Raw genomic sequence first — 23372 nt, forward strand, 5'->3', positions numbered from 1 at the left:
GTTGCGTGAAAGGTTTCTCAGAGCTCTCAAATAGCATTTATCCAGAAAGATCGGATGTTTTTATAAGTGTGTCTTTTGGGGGATCTAAGTTCCTGTCTATGTCTCCCACCCACATCCATCACACTAAGAGGAAAAACAGACGCTGTGCCTGTTTGGACTCTTGTTATGCTGAACTTAATGGAAAGAGATGTCAGAGCTCTCAAAGCAGTGGTTTACTTTTTTTTTTTTACATACTTGTCTAGCACACGTACATCTCTGCAGTGCTAAAGAAGAGGGCCCCTGATAAAAGGTTTCAGTGACATATTACTTGACGCGGTGGCTTTGACTTTTAGTGTAGAATGTTTGTTGACCTGAAAATATCCGAACTTCAACCAGGGATTCAGTTCTTGAGTGAAACCAATATTCTGTGTTGTTATGGCTTATTTTTGAATGACTTACACAGGTTATGGTGATTACTGTAGCTGCCCTGATCGATCAGCAGCTGATCATTATCAGCCAATTTGAATTAAAAATAAAGCATGATCGGTAGATTAGCGATATTGCTTCTAGTCACCAGCAAGTGAACTTGCTCTCCTTTATGTGTCCACAGATGTTTGTTTTAAAGAGATATTCTGGATTTTTTTAAGTTAGGTTGTGTGAGGTACACTGAAATCTCTGGAGGCTAATGGCGCTACGATCACCAAGTACCTCATACAACTTCAAAAAATCAGAAATATCCCTTTAACTTGTGGAGTGGTCAGGGGCAAAGCAGGCGTATTCCTATCTTAAGGGCCCAGAGAATAAAGCCAAGGATTCCAGCAGAGAAAATAAGTAAATACATGTTTACAGCCCACCTTTATTTGATATTGAACTCACAGAAGATTAATCAACAAAGATCCTATCTGATCCTGTTGGTGTATCAGGAGATAACCCTCTGAGACTGGTGTTGTCATATACGACAAGTAAAGACACATGTTTTCAAAGTTAAATGACTTTTGAGTGGTAAATCATAGCCACTTGTTTTTCCTCCTAAGGCAGTTTAGCGCGCCGGCATTTCGTCTGTTTGTATCCAAGAATGCCATGTGACTGGGCTGTGACAACCAATGGCAGGCTGTTCCGTTGTCATGTCATACTTTGCAGAATAAAGTATGACAAATTAGAGAAGAGAGTCTGAATGACTCATAATAGAAAGAAAGAGACACAGAAAGGCTGTAACGTGTCCCTCTGTGTCACTGCAGACAGTAACTGCTTAAAAAATGCAAGAATTAAAAAAAAAAAAAAAAGAATATTTTGAGGACCCTTTGTCACAGAATGAAGTTAGTGCCAAAGAAACCTTAGTCATTTAGTTTATTTACTGTGTGCTTGGTGTGGTTGATGTCATGTGTGGTAGAACACATCGTAGATGGTTATAAAAAACATGTTAGACTTTCTGTTGTGAAGTGTTCCAGATGTGACCCTGATTGTTTTTTAGTGTAACACTGCAGGGGGAACAGTGATTGATTTTCAGGGCCCTTTGGTCCTGAAACCCTACGATAGTGGGTCTGAACTAGAGTTGTGCTGATAGCGTGTAGTCTAACCTTAGCACTATGAATGAGGGCCTATTGCATGATAATACACAAGATACAACCAAGACAAGTTGAAGGAATTGGTGCAGCTGCAATAAGAAAACTTAAAAATAAAATATACCAGGCTACAGATTGTGTTTGACTGCCAACCTTTAGTGTTACTACTGTGAGTTACAGAAACTTCAAGTTTTATTCCACCAATTGATGCAACCATAAAGGGATTTTTCCAAAAAAAAACCCCCAAAAAAACCAAAAAAAAAAAAACAATGTATCAAGTGGGATTTGGCAGTGTAGGGTAGATAAGTGTGTGGTTCTAATCATAGCTGGCAGCGCCACTTTCCACTGTCGTGACATAGTATCAGATCCTCTCTTTGGGGAAGTGCTAATTATGTGGTTATGCTTGTCCTTTAAACCACAAAGGAATTAGAACAAACTTTAGATAAAACGCTGAAAACCACTGATGCTTTCTTGAGCAGATGTCCCGCTGTACTGAGTTGTAGATTTACTGTAAGCTCTTTAATTGGAAGAAATCCTTTTGGGCCGTGCTTGTTTATCTTTCAGAGTCAGATCCAAATTCAAATTCCTTCTCTGATGAAAACTTATACCACTCAATTTTTTTCTTAAAACTTACAGCTCGGTAATTGTGGAATCGACATAAATATATCATGATTTGAACTGATTTATAGTTCCTTTACATTACGCTGCCAGCACCACAAATTAAACAGTGTCCCTCTAAGAGCTACCGAGCACTGTAATCATTTTTGACTCTGTAGTTTAATATAGGATTTCCAATTCAGGAAACCCAGGAGTAAATAAAGCCAGTCAACACAGCAGGTTACCAGGAAAATGAGGGTTTCAGTCCCAGTCTACAGGTGGATGCTGGTGGGGCCAAGAGGAAGAAGGCAGTACTGACAGAGCAGAGTTGCAGAGCACAATGTTGGAAATACTGCAGCTAAAATAGACTGTTATTTGGAAAGATGTTGGCCAGGCGATAGGATCATGGTGTAATGGCTTAAAGCCCAACTAAAACATCTTAATGGATGTCGATTGGTTCGGGCACAATCAGCTTTATGAGATACTCTTTATGGACAACAATATATGAACGCCTGATCATTAAAACCAACAGGGGTTGTAATGACATTGTATTCAAATCCATGTACTTTGATATGGAGCTCCCCCCTTCTGCAATAACAGCCTCCACTCTTCTTGGAAGGCTTTTCACAAGCTTTTGGAGTATTTCTGGGGAATTTTGTGCCCATTCATTCTGTAGAGCATTTATGAAGTCAGACATTTGCGTTAAGGAACAACAGTAAATTTGATTTCACTTTGGGAAAGTCTAACAGAGTGTGGCATCTTAATTTCCCCAGTCTCAGAACCCATCGGCAATAACTGTCTATCATCATTTGATTGATACCTCTTGCCTCTGGGAATGTGAATTTTTCTTCAGTTCCAATGAAGCCAGCAGGCAGTGTTGAACAACTTCCAGGCTTCTTCCTTTTCACTTCAATGTAAACTATGTCATTTCAGCTGTTCACCTGATGAATTAATGGTAGACTGTACCTAGATTTAGGTCTGTGGTTCGGTTCAACCAGTTCATGGCAATCTTGGTCAAGAGGGAAACCTGACTCGATTAACTCTCTTGAAGATGCTTTGCCCGTCTTCAAAAAGGCTTTTTCAGTTCTGAGTGGGTGTTGTGCCATCTTGGTGTGGTAATCTGCTGTGTTAAGGACAACTTCCATCTCCTTTTGTCTGCTTGCGAGATTGTGAGGTCTAGTGGTGTAAAGATAATGGGATATGGATCAGTTAACTGATCTTGACGTCAGCAGTCTGAGTGCATTGGTCTGCGGAGCCCTTGACTGGTAAAAAATGCGGCACACCAGTCTTTGAACCGGTTTTAACGTTAGAGACAGGATCATTGAGGCTCTGCTGTTTGTTTTCATTGCCCATTCCACCGTACGCTGGCTCAGTGTCTGTAATCTCGCACAACCCGCTGTGACCTTTTACTCTTTAACAAGAGTTCTGTTCACTGTAGGTGCTCGCTAGGTAGCTGGATGTGTTTCACCGGTCGTCTTCTAAACGTCTTTCAGTTACAGTTCTGCACCTCAGGAAAAAGTCATCTTTGGCATTGGTCAAGGCGGCTCTCTGACTTGTTCTGCCTCTGTACCTGGAATTTTTTTCTTCATGGCTGTTTCTATGGCTGTGATTAGGTCAACCCCTGGTACTTCAGGTGTTCATGCAAAATTGAGGCCTTTGGCTGTACAGCTTCCTCAGGTGGTGTAGGCCCCCTGCTTGACAGATTTTCACCCATTTCTCTGGCAAGGAATTCCATGAGGATGAGTCATGTTTCCTACTTGGGAAAGTGGCTATGTTGCTTGGAAGATGTATTTAGTCAGAAGAGCGTGGAAGAGAGAACAGAAGACACCTTTTGGAGGAGAGGGGAAACATTTTCAAGAACCTCAGTCAAGTCCAGTGGACCCCCTTATTCGAGATTTGAATAACGTGGCTTAACTCATAGTAACTCCAGCAGTATTAGCCTGAAAACAAAACTAACTTTAATGTGATTCTCTCACAATTAAAGGGGAGTAAGTTTTCCAAAATAACATCTTGATGCAGAGTTGTAAATAGTTAAAAGTCAAGCTTTGATGAGAGGACGAGACAAAGCTTGACTGAACTTTTAAATTGCATGTTTTTTAAATGGAGGATGGATTGACCCATTCTGATGGGTTTCAGGTGAGGGAATCTTAACTCTGGTTGGTAACATACACGGTTGTATGAAGATATGTGGCCTAAGTTTAATAGTTACCTCTGCCAAGGAGGTTATGTGATCGACAGGGCTTGTTAGTTAGTTAGTTAGTTAGTTAGTTTGTTTGTTAGCAACATAACAAAAAGTTATGGACAGATTTTCATGAAATTTTCAGGAAATGTCAAAAACGGCGTAAGGAAAAACTGATAAGATTTTGGGAGTGATCCGGATCACTGTCTGGATCCATGGATTTTTTAAAGGATTCTTTACTATTGGGCGATAGGGCTAATGGCGAAGGTCTGCGCTCTCTGAGTGCTTTTCTAGTTTGATTTATAATGGTTAGTTAGCTGTACATTACCAGAGACAAAAAAGAAAATGTAAATATACTGTTGAAATATGATTGGTCATTACTCAAATACAAATAGTAGTGACATAGTGAAAATCATAACCTCTATGTACAGATTCTAGATTTCTGAGTACAATCTGTTAAAATAGATATAGAATAGAAACCCCCCAAACATGACAGAGATATCCACAGTTATTTTGCTGTCTAATTGTGCCAGTGCTTCAAAACAGGGGTTCCCAAACTATTCAGGCTGCAACCTCTAAAATAACAGCGCTCAAGACTGGAGACTCCCACTGTCCTTGGTGGTGGTCTCAGTATATAATGTTACAGACAGCTGTGTTCACATGCTAATAGGGCTTTACCAACACTGGCATAAGAACAACACAACAGCCTTAAATATAGAATTATTTTAGCATCAGAAAGGATAGATGTAGAATACAAACAATCAGCATGTGTAGGCTGTAGTGCTGAGTAAACATACTACATTAAATAATGCACAGGTGATGGATGTCTGCATCTTTAAACAGCATCAGACCCATACATTATTGCTGTCATGTGTAAACTTACGTTAAGTATGATTTCAAATTACTTACATGTCAGCATAAATCTGTATTGACTATGGTTTTATTTTAGATTAAATCAATTTTCTATATATTTTCTACAATAACGGGTAAAATATATATAATGAAATAATTCTTTTAAATTTCTTAGTGTCTTCTACCGCTTAGGAGGGTCCCAACCCCTACTTTGGGAACTACTACTTTTTAGCTTGTTATCTCTGCAATTTGGGTTTCCAGCATTTTAAGTGGTTTTGTTTCCGTTTGTATGACATATGTAGTTAAAACTGTATTAACCAGCTACGTATTAGCAGGATTTTGTGAATTTAGACAGTATGGTCAGTGTAAACAGCAATAATTGCAGAACATTATCAGCTCTAATGACTTAACAGCTCCACACTACTGTGTTCTTATGATCATTTTCTGTTTCTATAAACACATTTCTGCATGAACCCATTACAGATCTCATAAGTCATACTATTCCTGAGCCACAAATCTGTTGACATTCTGAGGCCAAAGCCAGTAAGTACTTTGCCAAAAATTCCACATAGTGCAGCGATCTACACATGAAATGTACTCTAGAGAAATCCCAATCTCTTTTAGTCAGCCTTTGCAATTCCACAGAATGCATTCCGTCTACTATGCCCAGTATACACGCTGAGCCTCTTCAGAAAAGGCCACCGCCAGCACATGTAAATCAACGTGAGGCAGATCTACCCAAACAGGAATGAGAACATACAAATCATCCGGTCATCTTCAAAATACAACCTAAAGCATGGGCTCCCAATAGGAAATCATGTGCCTACATCAACATCACAGACCAACAGTCAGCTAGAGGGTCACGGAGAAGAAATGACACCATGGATGAAGCACAATGTTTTCAAGGTGGAAAACTGCAAGATATTATAAACACCACACATCCTTTGAGAACACATGAACCTTTTCACTGCCCTGCACTCACCCATGGTAAAAGAATAACAGTTAAATGAACAGTAAATCATCCTCAGATGGATGGCTTAATCTTTTGTTCTGATAATCTCAGGTTGGACTGGAGAGGTATGTTTGTGTATGTAATGGGGTATATATGTAATGTATTTGCGATCTCTTGCCTCCTGCTGCTTTGGGTTGCACTCGGCTGTGCATTGCTTCTCAAACACATCGTGGGCATAAGTGCGTGCTGTCTGTTAATGCAAAAACTGCCGGGAGTATATGGAATTTAACTTTTAACCAATCTCCATCCTAATGATGTTATTTTTGCAAGCATAATTGCCCTAGATTACAAGTACATCATGTTGAAACAAATTTCTTTTCAGGATTACACTGTTTAATTGAGCTACTGAATCTGCAGTATACGGTAGCTTACATTCTAACATTAATGTCAGACTTGGTCAACAAGCAGTTCTCTGGGATGTTATGGACAAAAATGGTGTTGACATCGCAGGCATAAAGGCAGCATGGAAGTTTCTTAAAGGAAATCTGGCTTCTTCAAATTTATGGAAAAATACATGTCTGTACACAGAAGCTGAGCCAATAATTTACGGTGATTGTAGAATGCTGCAGGATGCTGAGATTGAGACATGCGGTTAGTATTTAGCTGTTGAAGTCCATAGACAGTTTATCAACATACAGATTGGTAATAAGGAGACAGTGCTTATCATCACTACACCTCAGCTTCTGTTGACTCCCACTTACAATCACCAAAGTCTCCACTCTGGAGCAGAAAGAGCAAAGATCTGTGGGAAATGTCGGGACTATTTGCCACTGATTGTGATTTGACAGCCAAGAGACCTGCGGTTTGAGTCAGACTTGTGTTTATCATGAGCTGTCTAGTCTGACCCCTCGGGGCACTGAGCACACAGAGTGTCTAAGCAGCTTTGTGCTCACTATCTTCTGCACACATGTTGCCATCTGCTCTGATCAAAAGAATGCTGTGTGCATGCATTTGCCTTTCCCAGTCGGTGAACTCATCTGGCTTTTCCCGCAGATCGCTCCATCGGTCGTTTTTGGCTGTTCAAAATAACTTTTTAGGTTGATTATATGCTATACACAGCCAGTCTAAATTACAGCTCTGCTCTGAGATGGCCTGCAAGCAGCCACAGAACGGCACAGCGAGGGACTGTGCACGAAGCAAGAGCAGTGACAGAGATGCTTAAGAGTAGCAAAGAACACAGCTGCGTGGCCTCTCAGAACAGCTCTTATTGGATACTTGTAATCATACTGCTTTTTTATGCATTACAAAATAAGTTGAACTTAATCAAACATTTCCTATTTTACCTAATTACGTACTGGTATGTTATAGTGTAAGCTTGTAAATTGGACTGATGCTCTGATTTTTACATATTCAAAAACCTTTTAGAGTTATCGAGCAGACTTCAGGCTCATTTATGCTCCTGTTGGTATGAAAATAAACACCACTGCCCATGTACTTCAAGTCTTTTACACTGCATCCATCATTTAGATGTTTTTCCTACACCATAAGCCAGGTGTACACTGTGATTTCTAGCTGATTCAGACACATATTTTGAATTGCCTGACTCCCTTAGAAGTTGGACAGGCTTCGGCCTTATTGTGTTTGTCGTGCATTGTAAAGGGAGACACAATAACCTCATGTGCCCGAAAAATGTCTTCTGACTGGTTAAATGGATTTCGGACTTGTTTGATATTTTAGTGGTATGGCTGCACACACTTGCAGGTGAGAGCAGAGCCACAAGCAGATTCCCTAACTGTGGGGTATTTTTTCTTTTGTAAACCCTCAAACAGCATCTGAAATTGCAATATTATTACAGGCATGCCTGTTTGATGAGCCCTCCCCTCTTTTATGTGAACAGTGGGAGCTTTTTTCCTTTTATCCCCTGTTTGCTGTAATTAAGTACAACTCAGAATAAAGGGATGATCTTTGATCCACACCCTTCGGCCAAATACACACACACATACTGCTTAGTGGTAAAACAGTAATTTTCATGCCATGCATCATGCAAAGTAATTTTTATTCTGGAAAATCTATGGTTTGGTTTCATTATAATGAATAATTTAAGTGCAGCAAATGCTCAAACTCTGTCAGGTGTTTAAAGTCGGAGTTGGGTGTGAACAGCCCACTTCAAGTCCAGCCAAAAATTCTCTATTAGATTGAGGTCTGGGCTTTGATTCAGCCACTCCAGAACATTCACCTTGTTGTCCTTGAACCATTTCTATGTAGCTTTCACTGTATGCTTCGGGTCATTGTCACTCTCGAAAATAAATCTTCTCCTAGGCTGTAGTTCTCTTGCAGACTGAATGAGTCCTCCAGGACTTTCCTATATTTTTCTGCATTCATTTCACCCTCTACCTTTATGAGCCTTTCAGGGCTGGCTCTTGAGAAGCATCCCAACAGCATGATTTTGCATCCACCATGCTTCACAGTGGGGATAGTGTGTCTGTGGTGATGTGCAGTGTTTGGTGTCTGCCAAACAGCATCTTGTCTGATGGCCAAAAAGCTCTATTTTGGTGTCATTAGATAAAGAACTTGTTTCTGCTTGACCATGGAGTCTCCCACATGCCTTTTAAAGTAAGTTTTCCTCAATAGTGGCTTTCTCTTTGCCACTCTCCCATAAAGCTTTGACTGGGGAAGAACCCAGGCAACAGTTGTATGCAGAGTCTTTCCCATTTGAAGCTTGTACATCCTTCAGAGTAGTCATAGGTGTCTTGGTGGCCTCTCTCACTAGTCTCCTTCTTGCATGGTCACTCAGTTTGTGGATGGCCTGATGTAGGCACATTTACACGTGTGTCTTATTCTTTCCATTTCTTGATGATGGATTAAATTGATCTCTGTGGGATATTCAGTGCTGTGAATTTTTTTCTTAATCCACCCCCTGACTCATACTTTTCAACAACCTTTTCTCCAAGTAGCTTGAAGTGTTCCTCTGTCTTCATGGCGTAATGGTAGCTAGGAATACTGAAAAACCAGTGACTGGACCTGGATAGCTGTCTTCATACTGCAGTCACTTCAGAGATATTCTCTGCACTCAGGTGATCCCCATTTCAATAACTGTGAGACTACTTGCACTAACTGGCTGGACCTCTGTTGAATGAGGTCAGTCACTTTAAAGGGGGTAAATATATATGTAGTCACATATTTTACATTTTATTTTTATTTAATTGACATTCCTTTGTAGAAATCTGTTTTCACTTTGACATTAATACGTTTTTTTTTTTTTTTTTGTAAATTTTTGTCAGAAAAGCTAAACTATATTGACCACGATTGATTTATAAAATAAACAAAAGGGTAAAACAACGTGGGGGGTTAAAGGCATTGTAAGTGGCCATGAAAGAACATTTTTCTATTTCGATAATGAAGTTGTTTGTAATTCTTTAGATGTGAAGACCTACAGTTGACACATTTCCTGTTGTTTGTTGGTAAATCAGGAAACACATGTATAATTTATACTATTATGTTGGCTTCATTTGATTTATGCTTGATAATTTAATCTTATCAATCATGTCAAGCCCAGATCATCTTATAAAGACTCTTCAGAAACTGCCTGATGTTTGTCTTAGTCTCCCTTTTGTTTGTCTAGTGTCTGGTTTAAAGTCAGTCCTCTGTATTGTTGAACTCGGCTGATTTGTGAAATTTTATTAGGACCTGCTGCCTTGCAGTGCCAAATCAGTGATTGATATCCAATAAGGGGGCTTGTTTATCAGTAAAAAGAGCTTGATCAAGCCTGAACCTGCGTCCCTATTGGTCTTCAGATCTCTGTCCTCCCTCCTCCACTATCTATCCCCCCAAAAAGTTTAAAAGTTCTTAGACTGTCCTTAAGATGACAGGCCAGAAGCTGCTTTCTGGACTGAAGACGCAACATTTAAGAGACTTGAGACATCATCCCTTAGTTTCCCATCTTTCCTCAAGAGCTACATTTTCCCAAATTTTCTTCTTAATCGTGATTTGCTGGTCTGACTTGGACTGTGGCTTTCATAACTTAACACTCCTCCTATGATTACAATATTTCTAATATTTAGTCTTTTTTCCAGAAAATGTTCAGAAATATGTACAAAATAAATGTAGACGAAGGACAGAAAATGTTATCTGTACCCATAGGAGTATTAAACATAAACAATGATGAGCTTAAAGGCTGCTTTTTAGTTGCATGTATCAATAAAAAAATCAAGAAACATGACTAAAATAAGCTGAAGTCCCTGAAATGAATATGTATTAAATAAAAGTTTCCAAACACTCAGTTTACCTACAAATACTTTAAAGCCTTAACTGGCACAGAAAAGCAGCAGCTGCTGGTTAATCCTCTCATTATTCAGGGAGATCTACAAGTGCTTGTTTTAACTGTTATTTTTTACTCCGTTGCTAATGGCACATGGGCAGTCTGTGATTCTTACCACCTGTTTCCAGGCTATTTCTAAAGACATCCACTAAGCTTCTGCCAGCCTCTCACATTACCACCTTAATGTTCCGGTTTCCCCTTAAGAAGATTAGTGTTCTGGTGTTTATTTTCCCACCGGGAATACTTACATCTAGATTTTACTGCATAACTAGGAATCTGTTGAGTCTGTCTTCATCCTGTCGGCTCACTGATGGCACACTCTGCTTTCAGAAGTGCTCAATCCACACAACAAGACCACTAGCTTTCAGTGATATTTGCTGGACGAACTGGCAGCTTTAGTGCTTTACAAGCTCTCATCCTGCTGGCATTGCCATAGCAGCAGCACTTGTTTGTTGTACAAGGGAGTGTCCTTTCTAAACCACCTAAATGTGGTCTGTGGTTACACCACTTCAAATCGCTCGCTGCGGGGCAATGCACGCACACGTGCATGCACTGTCAGACTAACACAAGGACTTTACTAGCAATGGCAACTTGTTTTCTCTTTGGCAGGAAACTCAAACTGAATGGCCCACATGTGGATCTCTTTTCCAATTATTCAGTAATACTGACATTTTTCCCTCCAAAATCCTCAAAGTGAGCGGGTGTGGTGTGACTGACCCAGTTAAACTCCAGTATATCCCAGGATATCTGACAAAACCATAACTCAACCTCATGACTCAAGAACCACTTGTGTTAATTTATGTGTGTGTTTGAAATTGTCTGGCGTCCAACTAGACTACTTTATCGCTGCAGGGTTTGACCTGATGGAGTATTTCAATGTGAGGGACATTCTGGGAACCAGAGATGACGACGGCCAAAGTTCTTACGTACGCCTTGGGACCATGCCGATTGTACAGCAGACAGAGTAAGTGACCTTACAGCTTTACTGTAAACAAAACCAAAGTATGACTTATCCAACAGATTTTGTCATAAGATCATTTAGAAGAAAAATATCTGAATAAATCCAGACATTGGGAATGAGCGATTGATAAGAGCAATCCATCTGAGTACTTTGTCCTAATGATGCCAGCCCTGGTTCTTTCTAGGTGAAAATATTTAATCAAAATGAAAAGCCGTTAAACATACAAAATGTAAAATTCCATCACCAGGGGGCTCTCGACCAAAACAATATTATAAAAGAACAAGTATAGACCATGCACGCCCATCTCCGCTGTTTATTTTTTGTTTTGAAATGAGGACTATTAGATAAAAATGCCACCTCATAAGGAGTTTTTACTAGCAGAAAACCAACATTTATTTATTCATAAGTTTTTCATAATGAAGGAGAAATGCACTGAAAAGTGCACTTCTGCATTCCTTCTGTAAGCAGTCCCAGAATGCTCAAGTACTCAAGCATCGCTTCCACCCTCAGTGTGGAAGTACACTTTAAGATCTTTTTCTCCCTCATTTAAAAAATGAATAAATGAATACAAAATGGTAATTTTCTGTCTAGTAAATATGCCTTATGAGGTGCTGCTTCAAATCCAAAAAAGTCTTTTTATAATTATCTTTCAGTTTAGGAAATAGGAGAAAAAAATCCCTTTGGATTGTGACACGGATATCTTGATTTTGTCTAGGAGACACCCAAAGCACAACTTTTAACCATGTAATAGTACCAAAAGTAAGGCCACAATCAGCAGGGTTTACTATAGCCTTGTTTCCATCAGGGGGTCGGGTTTGATTCATTACGGTTTGGTATGGTTTGGTAGGCTAAACCCCAAAATAGTTTGTGTTTCCACAGACACCCGTGCCCTCACTTGATGGGTGGGCTGTAAAAGCTATGCATGTGATGTCACATGCAGCGCGAGTCTGCTGGTCCAGCAGCAGAGTTACAGGAAGGATGAGTGACAGAAATCAGTGGGGAACACGCATGAAACAGCTTTATTTCAGCTGAAAGTGCTCTTAAAAAATAACTACATATTAATTATGTTAACCGCGGTCAGTACGGGTCCTCATCTGATGGAATATGTGTACAGAAACGTTTAGTCATAACGTTATTTTAATATGTGAATATATGTAGTCTAGAACAGTTTATACATCAATATTTGAAAGTTTAGAGCTGTACTGCGAGAATTCGCCACATTAAAAATAAAGCTAAAGTTCAGCTGGTGTTAAATCAAACTAGATTATGTCAGAAACCCTGGGTGCGCTGATCTTGTTTCAAAATAGGCTGCAGCCCGAAGTTTTATGAGCACCTTCAACAACACAGAGCGATCTTTTCACAAGTTACCTAAAGTGAGAAATTGATGAATAACTAGTTACAGTACAGAGAATGTAAACTGATCTAAGGCTTCGTATTCAGAAAACTTCAGCATTAATTTAGTTTCACATCCATCATGGATAGACCAGGCTGTGTTACTTCAGGCTCTGCTTTGTGTTCTTAAAATCAAGTCCAGATAAACGTCAGGAAACTTGATTTGTGGCCAGATATCAATATCCACAGACTAGGAAACAGTTTGGATCTCTGTCCAATCTAAATATCCCCCATTAAAGCAGACATTAGTCAGTTTTTCTCCCGTTTTCGCCTCTCCTCACAGAGACTTCCATGTTTTGCAGCCCAAAGCTGAGCAGCTGTGTCGAACACTGACGTGATGTCAGTGCAACCCCCTATTGTTGTGTGTTTAGCTCCACTCTTCCAACTTTTGCTCTATGGAAATCCAAAAAATGCATGCTGTTGAACACCTACCTGAGCTGGACCAGTTTGAGGAAATGACTAGAGATGGGGCTCTCAGATTTTAGGGTCAGGGGACCAATCAAAGTCAATAAAGGGTCAGTTAGCTTTAAAATCCTTGAAGCAGAATTTTTAATTTTTGACCAAAAAACATTAATTCTTCTCTAGATCAATGCAGTTCTTTTTTCTCAGAATATTAAACATGAATGATCCTTTCATGCATTTTTCAGATCCTTTATCTTATTTTTACAACTATTATAAAAAAGCTAAATAACTATGGATTTCAATAAATACATATTCTCAGCAATTTTTACATTTGTCTTTCAAAAATGGGAAATTCCATCTTTAAGTGCAGTTTAAACTATAATCCAGCAGGAAGTTACTAGGTGGCATGCACAGCCATTGTTTGATTTTGAGTTTCTACCTTACTGACTCAGCTGTAAGGGGTTCACTGCAAATTCACAACACAAGAAGCGTCAAATAAGCATGGTTTATGATAACAATAACAATGTTCTTTTCCTCTGCAGGGACGTGTTTCCTCAAGGGTTGCCAGATGAATACGCCTTTGTGACAACGTTCAAATTCAGGAAAACCTCAAGGCGGGAAGATTGGTACCTCTGGCAGGTTTACGACAAGTATGGTATCCCACAGGTGGGTCAGCCAAAAGCACATACTTAGAAAAGTGACTAATATGGGTCTATATTTGGGCAATTAAAAACAAAGTTAGAAAAGACTCACATCACTGAAAATACAGACCCTTTTATTATGAATATGGGAATGTATTATTAGTAAAAGTGGATTAAAATTAACCCAACTGTAATGGTCTTTGATAGGAGTTTTTACTGAATTCTTAAGGCACATGACTAATTTTAGACCTTTTACTCTTAAATAATAAACCTACAACTGAGATGATTTGGGACTACACTCCTAAAAAAAACATTGTGTTGCTTATTTTCTTGCACAGTTCACAGAGAATGGTCTTGTGATCTTTGTATTTCCCTATATCTGGCCATGAACTTGACTTTCCATCTTTTGTTATTTCATCAGCATCTATTATTAGCAGTACGCCCCTCTGTTTGTAGGTGTCTATTCGTCTGGATGGTGAGAACAAGGCCGTGGAGTACAACGCTGTGGGACTTACAAAGGACGCTGTTCGAGCTGTGTTCAAGGACCCAGATGTTGAGAATCTGTTTGACCGTAACTGGCACAAGATCGCCCTCAGCGTAGAGGCCAAGGCTGTGTCTCTGTATCTGGACTGCAAACTCATCCAGACTCTGCCCATAGAGGACAGGGAGGATATTGATATCCAGGGCAAGACGGTGATTGGGAAGAGGCTGTATGACAGTGTTCCAATAGATGTAAGTTTTTACCAGAAATTTGTGTGCATTTCATTGCATATTATATCCACTTGTGAACACCAATACAGAAGTTTTGTAATGTGCATGAGTGAAGATGGAGATTTATCTGTTTATCAACTGTCTGTTTCTTTTTATACAGTTTGACCTTCAAAGGATGATGATCTACTGTGATGCTAAACATGCAGAGCTGGAGACCTGCTGCGACCTGCCCAACGGACCTGTAAGTATTGTGGACAGTGTCCTTATTCTTTTTCCAAATGTGTCAGATTTACTAAGGCTTTGGCTTGTCCGAAGAACACAGATACAGTGGCTTTAAAAAATGTTCAACCTCTGGATATTTTATCCTTTTACTGATTTTACAAATCAGTCATGGTCAATATAATCTGAATTTTTTTTTACCAAAAAGTTTACAAAAAATTCCTCTTAACTGTCAAAGTTAAAGCAGATTTCTACAAAGTAATGTCATTTAAATGAAAATATGTAATGTAATATAAGTGATTGTATAAATAATTACCCCCCTTTAAAGAGACTGACCTAATTCAACAGAGGTCCAGCCACTTGGTGCTCATAGTCTCACAGTTAGTGAAATAGAGATCACCTTGGTAGAGTAATGTGTTTCAAGTGGTTGAATTTTAAGAAAACCTGTGTCTGGAAGGTCCAGTCACTGGTTTGTCAGTATCCCTGACTACCATTACACCATGAAGACAAAAAAACACCGCAAGCAACTCAGAGAAAAGTTTATTGAAAAATTTAAGTCAGTTGATGGATACGACAAATTTGTAAGGCACTGAACATACCCTGGAGTTCATTTAAATCCAATATCAAGAAATTGAAGGAATATGATGTGTAAATCTGCTCAGGCTGTCCTCACAAACTGAGTGACCGTGCATGATGGAGACTAGTGAGTGAGGCCACCAGGACACCTATGACTGTTGGGGAAAACTCACCATCCCCACTGTTATGTACGGTGGTGGCAGCATCATGCTGTTTGGATGCTTCTCAGTAGCTGGCCCTTGAAGGCTTGTAAAGGTCAAGGGTAAAATGAATGTGGCAAAATATTGAAAATCCCTGGAGGACAATCTTATTTAGTCTGCAAGAGGACTACAGCCTGGGAGAGGATTTATTTTTCAGCAATAAATGACCTGAAGCATACAGTGAAAGCTTCACAGAAATGGTTCAAAGACAACAAGGTGAAAGTTCTGGAGTTGTCAAAAAGTCATACTGACATAAGTGAGTTATAAAACCAATAAACAGATAAAACATCCAAGGTGGTGAATACTTATAATAGGCACTGTATTTATCTATGCAGCTGAGGAGTAAAAAAATGCTGGATCTATTTCAAATGTTAACCACAGTGAAAGTAATATCATTGCCAGTTAAGCCTGGTTTATGCTTCTGCATTGGAACTACGCTATAGCATAAGCCAGATTTTTATGTTGCCCTTGACACTATGCAGGAGCCTACGAGGTCAACAGATACTTCCTCAAAAATTCAGAAAAAAAAATCATGATCAGGGCACACTGTACTTTTTTAAAACCAAATGCTTCTTTTGGACACTAAGGGCTTGGCCTCGTGCCACAGCTGCTTAAAGCTTATCAGACCCATCCTCCGCCACACAATCTTGAATTGGGTTGTTTTTGATAATGACTGTTGGTTAAAATGTGTTTTCAGTGCCCAAAGAAAGTTGTCACAGAGGCCCCACCTGTGCAGATCCCCACTCCAACACCTACAACTGCAGAGCAACAACGAGGACCTCAAGTGAACTGCTCCTGTCCTGCAGGAGAAAAGGTAAAGCTACTTATTTAATTTGCTGTACCCTGTCTATTGTTACAACTCTTAAGTGGGACCCTTCTTTAATGACTCTTACAAAAAAAACATCTGTATTTTGACTTTTAACAGGGAGAGATTGGTGCGACAGGTGCAGCAGGCCCTAAGGGTGAAAAGGTCATCTATCTTTGCTTTACCAATGTGTGAAAAAAGTATTCAGTTTCAATGTACTTCCAAAGTTCCTTGCTCTGTCTCTTCACTGTATAAAAATATGGTTTCAGGGGGACACTGGCCTTAAGGGTGCCATGGGACCAGCTGGGATCAAAGGACTTAAAGGAGAAACTGTATGAAAACTTGATGTGTGCACATTTACAGCCACTTTACCTTTAAATAAAGACAGGATAGCTTCGTGAAATGTGTGTTAAGTGCTAGCTTTTACTTAAACTTTACATTCTTAGAAAAATAGATTGCATGTTTTCATGCTATTTTCTCATCTGCTTTAATTCTCTTGCCCCAACAATAATTGATCCTGACTGATTAATTATTTGCAGGGCAGAGTCATCTCTGTCAAAGGTGACAAAGGTGCGAAGGTAAGTATACCTGCTCTCCTGACTCTGCATGTGCATTGAGTCCGTGCATATTTATATGCATGTCAGTCTTATGAAACGATCATCTTCTGATTACACAGTCTCCTGTCTTTTTCCTTTTTATGGCTTTTTAATTTTTCATCTTTTCTGTGAAGCAGTGGTTAGGAAAAAGCACTTGACTGGTATCGTCAGAATTACAGGACAGGTTACCACAGAGGATGTGTAGCTAAGAGGGCAGGCCTACACTGATGCCCACCCAGTTCAAATCACAGCCTCTGCTCAGCCTGGCTGTGCCAGCTGGGTGTCTCACAGTATAATTTATTGCTACAGTCAAAAACTTTGGCATGAATCTTTCAGGCTTTACACAAAGGGACATTTAAAATGTCCACAGGAGGTCTGTGCTATAAGACATGCTGTTCTCATTTCTGTTATCTGCTTTGTTTGTAAAAGTTTGAAGATGTCTCGCCAAATGCTTTTATATAAGTTTTTATGATAGATACATTTTTTTCTGAGTAAAAGAAAACATTTCTAATGCTGTTAGTATAGTCAGATAGACATACAACTCATTCTGATGTAAATGTATCTTCCCTTTGTTTTTATTGCTGTTGCTGATAAAAATGCATTAAATCAAACTTTAATGCATTTCATCCCTGTTGCTTTTCTTTTCCTTGCTCTCTGTCTTCACTGTCTCCCACAGAAAGCTGTAATTTAGTTCTTGTAAACTTTTGCAAAACTGATGCAAACACATGACGTAAACTGTCTTTCAAGCTGTGGTAAAAATGGCTCGATCTGTCATCCAGTTGCATCCAGTAAAAGTAAATTCATCCTGCTTAGGTTGCTTCTAACCCCATTAGGAAACAGCCATTTGTCCATGTCCCGGTGTTATAGATGAAATCTTTTTAGTTAAAGGGCACAGCAGAGCATGGGTCTTTTTCCTAATCTATGTGATGAACAAAGTGACGTATGTTAAAATTATACAAGCTCCTACAATAATTAAAGGGCAACAGCCTGTGACTTGTAAAGTGGTTTTCGAAGCAGAGGGGAGTCTTGTGGTGGGCAAAACCTTGAGGTACTATGTAATTTAACTGCCGTTACTTTTCTCTCAGTCCTTCTGGTGAAATCCAGAGGATTCCTTGGGAAATCATACAGTGTCAGCATACAGATCCAAAGTGGATCACTTAGAAGTCAACAGGCCATTGTTTCTCCACCCGTACATGTGCAGCCAGACTATAGCGACTGTTGGTGTAACTGTGGACAGCACTTAGCATATTCTGGCTCCTTAAGATTTACTCATAAATTTATATTTTTTTTCTTCTTTTCATGGTGACATGTCAAGGCTCTAGACTGATGATGCCTCTTTTCTTAGGGACTATAGAAAATGGACTATGGACGCACGAAAACCTTTCCTGTGGTGCCACTTTGGGAAGAAGAAAATTTTGTGTGTTGGTGTTAGAAAACAAGCACCTATCATCTGCCAAATGCAGGTGTTTATATGCTGGGTTGGGTGAATTTGCTCAAGCAACCAGCCATGGTAGTAACAAGATTTGAATCCCAGTCTACTGCTTGCTCTGCTCCGCAGGCAGAGTTAAGCAGTTGTACACGATCTGTGACCACAGAGCCACACCTCATCTCCACATGTCTGAGTGGCCATGTTTACACTGATCAGCTATGCGCTGAAATGGCTTGGCTTGGAGTCAGCTGAACCCAGCGTTGCATGGATTTGAGCATCCATTATAGTAAATCTGCCTGCTACAGTTGTGTTAAAAGTACGACTGTCATATGATTTAATTTCTAATTATAATATGTGGTGTAAGGGTGCGCAGAGGTCATGGTTCAGGTCGTACCTCTGTTTTGTGGTCACATTTCACTGAAGTTCCATTCAATTGTAAAAAAGGAACATATAGTCCTGGATCTATAATCCAAGGTTCCCCTTATTTATTACTTGTAACTGACAGTAGTGTGTCTTACAGTTTATTGAGACCAAAAGAGGAAAACTAGAAAAAATAGATATGCAAAATCAAAAGGAACACAGAAATGTATCACCTTATACCTTCTGATTTGAAATTATGAAATTAATACCATGTAAAATGCAAATCAAAATGCATGCATTATGGAGCAAATATGTATTTTCATATTTCTGATTAATGACAGTTACATATTTATTAGTAACTAGCCAGTTCAGCAGTTTCTCCTGTAAAATCATAACACAGTGTAAAAGTGAAAGACTCCAGACTCCCTTCCATAGACACAGGATGGGACATTGTAACTGAGCCTTAGCAGAGCACTTTAATACATGCCTTTATTTATGTTCCCTACTACAAATCTGTGCGTGGCCGTTAGAATGTATCAGCACTGGTAATGTCTTCAAACCCTCTCTGCTTTCACATCCAAAAGCTTTTAAAAACAGCCCAGAGATAAAAAGAGGGAGATGAAGTCGTGGGGCCTCAGTGCTCTGCTGCTCTTGAAGCCAACTTTTCTTTTGTGTGTATTTTGTTGTGCCGGCTCGGTGGTTGTTTAACAGTCATTAGCAAACAGTTTCAAGTGTTTTTGCAGCCTAGATTGGCAAGTAAGTATGGTCAAATTAGTTTGCTTTTTTAAAAATGGTTCTGATGTACTTGTTGGGTGACTAAATGGGCTAAAGTGTGACCCCTGAAACACGATGCTTCGGGACGAATACAAATACCGTTTCACCCCTAATTGGGAGAAATCCCAGAATTTCTTTATTTAAACAGTAATAAATCTCTTTTTTGACCTATTTTGAGTATCACATTATTTTTGCATTTAAAATGTTTTTTGTTTCAGATTGGTTTTTGTATTGTCTTAAACTAGGAGTAACTGTCTTGGATACAAACCTGCTTTTATTTTGAAAGAAAATGAAGAACTTCACATAGACTTAAGATTATGACATGAAGTTAACCATGAAGAAGGGCATTTTTATCAACTGAAAAGGAAAATAAGTAAAACAGTAATTAGATAAGTAACTGATAACAAGGCATAGATGAGTTTTGTCTAGTCCACTGAGCTGTCTGTGGGTGTCTTAAAGTGAAATAAGACATTACGGAGCAGTGGTTGACTTATTTTACATCACTGTGGCTGCAGGGAGATGTGACACTGGATCAACCAAAGTGTGCTGAAAGGGACAATAAAGGTTGAGACTTATTCAAACCAATATCTCTTTTGTTGCGAGTCCAAGTTGACTGTGGGAGGTGAGATGTGGTCGTTACTTTAAAGAAGCTGTGAATACTGTTAACTCTGTAGTTAATTCTGGGATAAACACTTTTATTTCCAACAAGTCCTCACATTAAAACCCCCCATTAGTATGCCATTAAAATGTTTTGATTATGTAAAATTAGAACAACAAACAAAATTCAAATGCAGGTCAGAACTGAACAAACATTACAGAATCAGAAGCAATTGAACGCAGCATCTTCAAAAATCTTTTCACACACTTTCCACTCTGTCTTGCCTTCAAAATCCAATAGATTCCTTAGCAAGTCATACGACATGAAAACCAAAAGTGAATCACATAGGAGACAATGGGAGGCCATTGTTCCTTGAGCATTTGGATGTGTGACCAGACCATAGTGGGTTTTGGTGGAGCTTTGGACAGCTCTAGCATATTCTGGCTCTTTAAGATTTACTCAAAAGTCTGTTGTGTTTTTATTTATGTTGACATGTGTAACCCTCTGTGTTTTGTGTGTAACGGCACCTTCTGTCTTTTTGTCCCACAGTCTGTGTTACCATTTAACTGACTCCATTAATCAACTCTAACTGGTTTTGTCTGTTCTACTTTAATCCTCTGACCATCATGTACTAAAACCTTGTTTCTGTGATGCCTCCAGGTTGATTCTCTGACAGCACGGCCCCATCGCCTGTAATACTGGCCATCCTGCATGCTTATGTTTCTCAGAGACGTCAAAGTTAACACTTTTTTCTGTTTACAGGGTGATACAGGAACATTAGGGTTGACAGGTCCTCCTGGACAAAAAGGAGAGAAGGTGTGGCTCTTGTGAACCTGGACATCTGGCGGATTTCTCTCATGTTTTCAGTCATAAAAGTTCACTTACAGACATTGATTATGTGTTTCCCATCATTTAACAGGGACTTGGCGGTATTCCAGGTATTGATGGCCTACCTGGAGACAAAGGAGACAAAGTAAGACACTCATTTTTGAGTATATCTGACAGTTTTTGAAGTATGAATACAAATATGCATGTTCTTTTTAATCTTTATGTTCTTCTGAAAACAGGGTGAAACTGGGGTGTCTGGAGGCCCAGGGCTGCCAGGTCCTGCAGGATTAAAAGTAAGCAAATGTGACCTTATATTTTAAATCTAATACAAATGCTTGATGCTTATTGTTAAAAGTTTTCAATGTATTTTTTTTTGGGGGGGGTTCCAAAAAGAAAATAAAGTAGTAGATATGCCCTGACTGACTGGACAGCAATCACTATCAGATATTTCAATGAAAATTACATAATGAGTGGATTCAAATTAATGCTTCTGGTCACTGCTGCTCAATACCAATCATCTGTGATTATGATCAGTGTATACAGACTGGTACAGTATTTGCAGTGTACAGTAATAATAAAGACTAATTGAATTGCAAGCGAATTAAATGCAGCACCTTTGCTTGAAAAAAGCTCAGTCAACTGATCTGCTGCAGGTCAGTCCTAACCTGATTTGCCAGATAGACTGTTACACATATTAATTGCATCTCTGCCCACAGAAGTTTCCATTAGCCAGTCTTTGGATTGGTAGGGCTGACAGTGAGAGCACCATTTTAAGGCTCAGTTTTCAGTTGAAATGCAGAGTTGTAAAGGTCTGGTCATGAGTAATACAAATTTTAAATATGTACAAAAATAAAAAATGTAAACAATCTGTAATATCAGGGTAAGGGTTACTCTGGTAATTACTCTGTCCTAGTCTTGGGTTAGATTCAGAAATAAACATGTACCCCCAGTTCTGCTTTTTCGCAGACATGAAGCTGTATCACAATGTTTCTGTTTTTCTGTTTTCTTGCTGTCAAATGCAGGTTATCGGTCACATATGGCTATCTAAAGCAAATGTCTGGTAATTGTTCTAAATGACTGAAATTCTTCAGGACCTCTGGAGACAAAAAAAAAAGTCCAGTGGAAACTCTGACCCATAGTCTGTTTGGGGAGGGCAGAACTTTAAAAAAAGGACTGAGAGGGTGATAGGAAGAATGTTCTGTCTGTCTCAGTCATTATGAGTCAATCAGAGCAATGAAGCATATAATGTAGTGAACCTGCACAGCCCTGGAGAATGATTTCATTACAGTAGCTATCATTATCAATTACTGGTAGAGCCAGTTGGTAAAACAAACTCATATGGAGGCTGGTTAGGAGAAACACAAAAACATCTTTTCCCCAAGAAAAGCTTTGATTGTGGTTATTTGCTCTTCTTGTAATAAAGAAATGTGGTCCAAGTCTGATAAAAGCCACAGAAATACTTTGGCTTCTGAGATAATTGCTACATCTTTTGCCATTGTTTACTGGCTTGCGTACAACCTAACTCCACTGTAGTTACCACCTTGTTCACCTCAAATGATGCTGATTGGATGAGTCTCTTCTCAAACTGGGCATAATTGTTTTAGAGTAGAGCTTTGCAAGGTGGATCTGCCTGTTAACAGACATGGAATCTGGCCAATCCATCTGCTTTGCAAGGCTGTCAGTCATCCTCCTCCATGCATAGCAAATGTGATAAGATCCCTCAACTTTTGTTGGGATTCCTTAGTCAATAAGCCAATAAACATACGCACATGTTTAGTGTCTGTGCAGCTTGAAGCAGTGACCTCAAAAAAGTGCGATGCTATTCTTAGGCTTAATAGCAGTTAAATACAACAACACCCACTCTGGTGCATGGCTTCACAGTGAACACCCTGTAAAAGAATCTACTGACCTACAAAAACAGAACAATGGCAAAGAAAGAAAACCTTGCAAGTGACATTCAAAGGACTTTTTGTTCTGCATGAGGAACGGGTGAAAGCAAGGCCAGAGGTCAAGGTTCCCTCATTGGGGGGGGTCCAACGACAACTGTCGTTTCTTTTTTGGAGCTTTCAAGTTCCTAAATTGGTCCCTTCCATTTCTCACTCTGATTCATCTCTGACTCAGCAGTCTCCCAGTTGTCCTGGGTAATAGTGCTGAGTCAGTAAAAACTCCCAAGGCACATCATTCTCCAAAATGATGTTATTCAATGTTTATTTTACAGGGAATTCAAGGAGATGCAGGAATTCCAGGCCTTCCTGGTCCAAAAGGAGTTACTGTGAGTATACTCTAAATGCACTTCACTAAATAAGCACTTCATATCTATCATTAAGTAACCCTGTTTTTTATTTTTCATGTATCATCAAGTGTTGCTTTGTTTGTTGTAGGGAGAAGCGGGTATCAAAGGTGAAAAGGGAACTTCAGGAGCAAGAGTAAGAATTCAGTAA

The 23372-nt window shown here is 39.4% G+C and overlaps 1 protein-coding gene across 3 annotated transcripts in view; it reads left to right on the plus strand.

Annotated features, from left to right (window-relative positions):
* The window catches only part of col22a1 (collagen, type XXII, alpha 1), a 99797-nt gene that overhangs the window by 17128 nt on the left and 59297 nt on the right, over positions 1-23372 (plus strand). Inside the window, exons 5-17 of one of the 3 annotated variants that reach the window (XM_041809760.1) lie at positions 11292-11403; positions 13737-13860; positions 14292-14567; positions 14707-14787; positions 16239-16355; positions 16467-16511; positions 16616-16678; positions 16886-16924; positions 20866-20919; positions 21023-21076; positions 21171-21224; positions 23150-23203; positions 23313-23357. In XM_041809760.1, the coding sequence (XP_041665694.1) occupies positions 11292-11403; positions 13737-13860; positions 14292-14567; positions 14707-14787; positions 16239-16355; positions 16467-16511; positions 16616-16678; positions 16886-16924; positions 20866-20919; positions 21023-21076; positions 21171-21224; positions 23150-23203; positions 23313-23357 (1118 nt within the window). The remainder of the gene's footprint in view (positions 1-11291; positions 11404-13736; positions 13861-14291; positions 14568-14706; positions 14788-16238; positions 16356-16466; positions 16512-16615; positions 16679-16885; positions 16925-20865; positions 20920-21022; positions 21077-21170; positions 21225-23149; positions 23204-23312; positions 23358-23372) is intronic. The other 2 variants (XM_041809761.1, XM_041809762.1) reach the window with 2 other exon arrangements.

Source organism: Cheilinus undulatus, linkage group 16 (assembly GCF_018320785.1).
Source record: "Cheilinus undulatus linkage group 16, ASM1832078v1, whole genome shotgun sequence".
NCBI classification, from domain to species: domain Eukaryota; kingdom Metazoa; phylum Chordata; class Actinopteri; order Labriformes; family Labridae; genus Cheilinus; species Cheilinus undulatus.